Here is a 5886-nt window from a genome sequence, read left to right on the forward strand (position 1 = left end):
CCATTCATCTGTGGTCAATCAGAGAACACTATTTCTATGAAGCTCCAAGATAATTTCTTGTCCACCCAATTAAGTTTTTAACAGTCAAAGCACAACAGCTGTTCATTACTTAGTCCATCCAAACCACACAGTTTCTGTTGAGAATTGTTAATGATACAGTAACATAAGCAATCCAGGTACCTACTATTTTTCTCACGTGTTGAATCCCCACCCTTCTTATCATCCACAATCTGAGAGGAGAGCCCTCTTCCCTTAGGCAGGATGACTTGTATGTTATCACATCCCAAGTTGTATGTGAGAGGAGTGTGGTGTTGTTGCAGCAGTTACTAGTTGGAGTTTCTTCTTCATCAGTCTAGGGTTTTACTCAATATTATTTTTATGTGTTCCAGACGGCTTATTTGCTAATATACCTGTCTGTTTGTGGCACTGATTTAGTTATACCATATTTGTTTAAATCTATGAATCCTTCTGTGTGTACAGGGGGATTTCTTTCATGATACAATCCACACAACTGCACACAGACAAACAAAACCTGACTCAAAATTAAGTTGAAAAATTCCTAAGTGCTAGCCAGATGATTCTCAAAGGACAAAAATGCAGGTCAGGCAGCAAATGCCTATGCACTGGCTAATTTTGTCATTGTGTGTAGGACCAGCTGGGTGATAGTCATCTGTCCAGACCTGAGAGGAAGTTACAGGCAAGAGTTATGTAAATAATTGTATAAGTACCGCTAAAACGAAGCTCAAATTAACCTATCTGGGAGAGACCTCGCAAGGTCTGGGGTGGCTTTTAGGTTTTATAAATGCTGTGAAGCCTGACTCCCAGTACTAGCACATGGCCTCATGCAGTTGGCTGTACCACAGGAGATAAGGCACTTTCCCCAGTCCTTGCTTGCAGCATGACTTACTCTGCAAGTGCCTCAGACACAACTCCTTTGATGAGCACCTTCAGTATTCTTTTTTTTTTTTTCCTTCTTTTGAAATGGGTTATTGAGTGTCTTCGTTTAGTCACCTACATTGAAAAACTCCTTGCCTTTGGTGACTAAACCTGTGAAGTACAACCTTTGGAGAAGGGTAGTTAATTTAATAGAGGTTATCATGTCTTCTACTATCCTTGGTTTTAACCTGAAGGCAAGAATGAATAAATCTCTTACTAACTGCGATTTCCGTGGAATCTTTTGCACTTCTTTGGACACTGTGCTGCTTAAACACAGCCAGCTCATGTTATCTTATTATTTTTGTCCCTCAGACTTAGTTGCCAGTTGTCTTGGAAGTACAAAGATACATTCTATAAAACCTTCTCAGGTGTTTGGTTCTAAAAATCACGTAAAATCTCTCTGTGCAGTAAAAGCAAAGAATTAATTTGTCCTTAATACAAATTATAATTAGAGATGCATGAGTTCTTCCTTCCTCATCTGAGCCATTGTGTATGTGTATGTGCGAACAAGCTCTATCTATTTATAGCTATAATGTATGCAATAAATGTTAAAAGGAATCTTTTCATTGTTAAGGAGCTCTTTTTCATAAAGATAATGCATCATTAAGGTTTGCCTTAAGATGCTGTTGTGAATAGGAAAGGCAAAAACCTAGTTTCATACCGCCTCACAGAGGCCCAATGCCATAAACATGATTAGTCCTATTTGCAGAGTGTATGGTGTTTATCTCTGCTTTAGTTCTAGGAGACCCACCGAGAGTGAGAAAAGCCTCCTCTACTTTTTGCAGTAGGAAAAGCTGTTTTATCTCCCCTTACATCTGGAGGGGAAACGCTGGATAAAAAGATCCTTCGACAGGCCTGGTGATAGTAAGGGAAAATCTGCTTTTTGTTGCTCTCGCCATTCACAATAGGTTTTATTGTTTTTGTTCTAGTGAAAACACATGTGCCTGCTTTGAAATTGTTCTGTAAAACTGGAAGAGATCTCCTTTAGCTGCAGACTTAACTTCTCCCCTTTCCCATCCTTATCCCCACAGGCCCGTGACGGAGGGTTAGACCGGATCAGTGGAGTCATGCATCACACAGCTGTATCATGCTGGCAGCCATTCCTGGGTCTGGCTGTGCTGCTAGTCTTCATGGGCACCACCATAGGCTGCCCGGCCCGCTGTGAATGCTCAGCACAGAACAAGTCTGTCAGCTGTCACCGAAGGCGTCTGATGTCCATCCCAGAGGGCATTCCCATTGAGACCAAAATCTTGGACCTCAGCAAGAACCGACTGAAGAGTGTCAACCCTGAGGAATTCACATCGTACCCTTTGCTGGAGGAGATTGACCTCAGCGACAATATAGTCGCTAATGTGGAGCCTGGAGCCTTTAACAACCTCTTCAACTTGCGCTCCTTGAGGCTGAAAGGAAACCGTCTGAAGCTGGTCCCCCTTGGGGTGTTCACTGGGTTGTCAAACTTAACAAAGCTCGATATAAGTGAAAACAAGATTGTCATTTTGCTCGACTACATGTTCCAAGATCTACATAACCTAAAATCCCTAGAGGTTGGGGACAATGATTTGGTTTATATATCACACAGGGCCTTTAGTGGACTGCTTAGCCTGGAGCAGCTCACCCTGGAAAGATGCAACCTCACAGCTGTACCAACAGAAGCTCTTTCTCACCTCCACAATCTCATCAGTCTGCATCTGAAACAGCTCAACATTAACGCTTTGCCGGCATATGCCTTTAAAAGACTTTTTCGCCTGAAAAACCTAGAGATAGAGGCCTGGCCCCTCCTGGACATGCTACCTGCCAACAGTCTGTATGGTCTCAACCTTACTTCTCTTTCTATCACCAACACCAACCTGTCTGCAGTACCTTACTCTGCTTTTAAACATCTGGTTTACCTGACTCATCTAAACCTCTCTTACAATCCTATCAGCACCATTGAAGCAGGCATGCTTTCAGATTTAGTGCGCCTGCAGGAACTCCACATGGTGGGGGCCCAGCTACGTACCATTGAATCACACGCTTTCCAAGGGCTCCGATTCTTGCGCGTGCTTAATGTGTCCCAAAACCTGCTAGAAACCCTAGAAGAGAATGTATTCCATTCTCCTAAAAGCCTTGAGGTACTCTGCATTAATAACAACCCTCTAGCCTGTGACTGCCGTCTCCTTTGGATTTTACAAAGGCAACCCACTTTGCAGTTTGGCGGCCAGCCACCAATGTGTGCTGGCCCAGACAGTGTCAAAGAGAGGTCATTCAAAGACTTTCACAGCACAGCTCTTTCCTTTTACTTCACTTGTAAGAAGCCCAAGATACAAGACAAGAAGTTGCAGTACCTGGTAGTGGAAGAAGGGCAGACAGTGCAGTTGATGTGCAACGCTGACGGGGATCCGCAACCTACCATATCCTGGGTTACCCCACGTCGGAGGCTGATCACAGCTAAATCTAACGGAAGAGCCACTGTGCTAGGAGATGGCACCCTGGAGATCCGATTTGCTCAAGATCAGGACACTGGAATCTATGTTTGTATTGCAAGTAACGCAGCTGGGAACGACACCTATTCGGCTTCCCTTATGGTAAAGGGGTTTACCTCAGACCGTTTCCTTTACGCCAACAGGACCCCCATGTATATGACAGACTCCAATGACACAAGTTCCAATGGAACTAATGCAAACACCTTCTCTCTGGACCTTAAGACAATATTGGTGTCAACAGCTATGGGCTGTTTCACATTCCTTGGAGTGGTTTTATTTTGTTTCCTCCTTCTTTTTGTGTGGAGCCGAGGGAAAGGCAAACACAAAACCAGCATTGACCTTGAGTATGTCCCTCGCAAAAACAATGGTGCTGTGGTTGAAGGGGAGGTTACTGGACCACGGAGGTTCAATATGAAAATGATTTGATGGTATTTTGCTAGCAGTGCTTTTTCTGTGGCATTAAAACCAATTAAACCAGCCTGGCATGTGGAATTGCTAGGCAGATGCAGCTTAATGCAGCTGTCACTGTATCAAAAGGTTACATGAAAATGGAAAGACTATTTGTGGTTATACAGCAGAGCCTCCAGACCTTGAGGCAGATATGTCAGGGCCTTTCATAGAACTGGGAAATTGTACTAACTGTTTGCATTGCAAATATTGGCATTCTGGGGATATCAGCAATGAACCACTGGCTCATGCTCATGGACAATTGTTCAACATTTTCTACCACTACAAAAATAAAAGGAAAAAAAAACAAAAAAAAAACCTACAGTGTAGGATTTACATACTTAAAGAAAAAGACACATTTGTCTAAAACATACTCTACAGTGAAATTTGTATCTATAGATCTCATTTGGTAAAACCTTTCATCACCCCTTCTAGTTGGTTCAACGCCACAAAAAATTGGTAGGTTTTTTGGTTGGTTTTTTTTTTTTTTTTTTTAATCTACATCTATACTGTGTACATTTTAAAGCAATACAGATGAGAGGTTATGCTTTTAGATATCCACCAATACTGACCCAAGTGTGATGTCACCCTCCTTTTAAACATCTAACCCAAATTAGACTCTTGCTGTTACCAATTAGAAATAACATATTTTTCTCCTTGTGTTGACAGCCACAGATGAATAGTTGAGAGCAAAGATGTTCAGCTCTGTTGATCTTCTCTTCATATAAATATAAGGCATGTGCCTAGTTTTGATACAGAATGGAATATTTTTTATATCTGTGATATCACACTGGACCAGTTTACTGTAACAGAGCCCTGGTTCTCACCCAGGGAAGGCAACCCACTAGACATTTCTGGCATAGAGGAGCTGAGTTCTACCTTGAAGAGAGAGAGCTGTTTTTGTTAGTCCTGATTTTAATTTCAAAGCCACTGCTAAAATGTTTACGTATACTGGGCAAGAAGAAAGAAAGCATTCTGCATAATCCTTGGGAAATATGGTCATCTTACTATTTATAAAAGTAAACTAAAACATACAAATCCTCTGCTACTAGGAACGAACTCTTCTCCAATGCCAAGTAAACTACGGTTGTCCATGCATAATACGGGGATTGTAAAGCTAAAAACACGTTTTAAAGCTAAAAACGTTTTAAAACACGATAGCCTCAAAAAGGCTAGCATACTGCCAGATAAATGAACCTCTAGCCACAGTCATTCTCATCTTGTATATTTGTAGATAACAGATAAACACAAAGCTAATTTCCAAGAACAGATTACTTACTTAGCTCTTCTTGATGCCATTTTAATAATTATGTGGTTATGTTTCTTTCAGGGGCAGTATCTTAGAGGAAGAGGGCAAGTTTTTCCAGGTTTTAGGAAGCTTTTTAATGGAGGGAAGACAGAAGTGGAATGTTAGTTCAGTAGAAGTAACCTTTTTTGTTTTATGTCTTGAAACAAATTCTCAAAAGGCTCAGAACTGAAACTTTATTCTTGATCGTTGATACTACTGATCTTACTTTGAAATTCTCAGTAACAGGAAGATACAGAGTTATTCAGCCACCTCTCAATTTTCAAGCAATTATGAGCCATAGGTCTGTTGCTAAGTGACTGATAACGAATACAATTTATAAATGTTTGACATAACTTGGAATAAGGATAATAATGACTATGTACGTTTAGCCAAAATGAATATAAAAATATTATAAGACAGAACATTCAGATTAATGTGATTCCAGAGCCTGTATCCAATCTTAAAATGAAATTTCAGCACTTTGAAACCAAAGTCAGGCTGATCTATAATGGAATGTAGACTTTTATAAAAGCAGTATCCACAATCTTTGGCAGAGATTTTCTAAGCAGGATAAAAATCTCCCACTTCTATAAAGGGCAACATGCTAAAAGTAAAATCCAGCTGCCCTTCCCTGGTGTACCCCTGACATAGCTGTAGGACCCAAGGCTAGGCAGTTTTGAGAATCTCTTTTCTTAGTGGTTGATCTGTGGTTGCATCATTGCTCCATTTTAGGTCGCCAGACTAAGAAGGATG

At 41.0% G+C, this 5886-nt stretch overlaps 1 protein-coding gene across 1 annotated transcript; it reads left to right on the forward strand.

Annotated features, from left to right (window-relative positions):
- Window positions 1-1988: 1988 nt before the first annotated feature.
- LINGO2 (leucine rich repeat and Ig domain containing 2) lies at window positions 1989-3824 on the forward strand. The gene has a single exon (XM_065662582.1). The coding sequence runs from the start codon at window positions 2004-2006 to the stop codon at window positions 3822-3824; it is 1821 nt and encodes a 606-aa protein (XP_065518654.1). The 5' UTR covers window positions 1989-2003.
- The last annotated feature ends 2062 nt before the right edge of the window (window positions 3825-5886 follow it).

The sequence above is a fragment of the Lathamus discolor genome, chromosome Z (assembly GCF_037157495.1).
Source record: "Lathamus discolor isolate bLatDis1 chromosome Z, bLatDis1.hap1, whole genome shotgun sequence".
Lineage (NCBI taxonomy): Eukaryota > Metazoa > Chordata > Aves > Psittaciformes > Psittacidae > Lathamus > Lathamus discolor.

Bases quoted from the DNA above. Each gene is read 5' to 3' on its own strand.
- LINGO2 (XM_065662582.1), top strand. From the start codon at position 2,004: ATGCATCACACAGCTGTATCATGCTGGCAGCCATTCCTGGGTCTGGCT.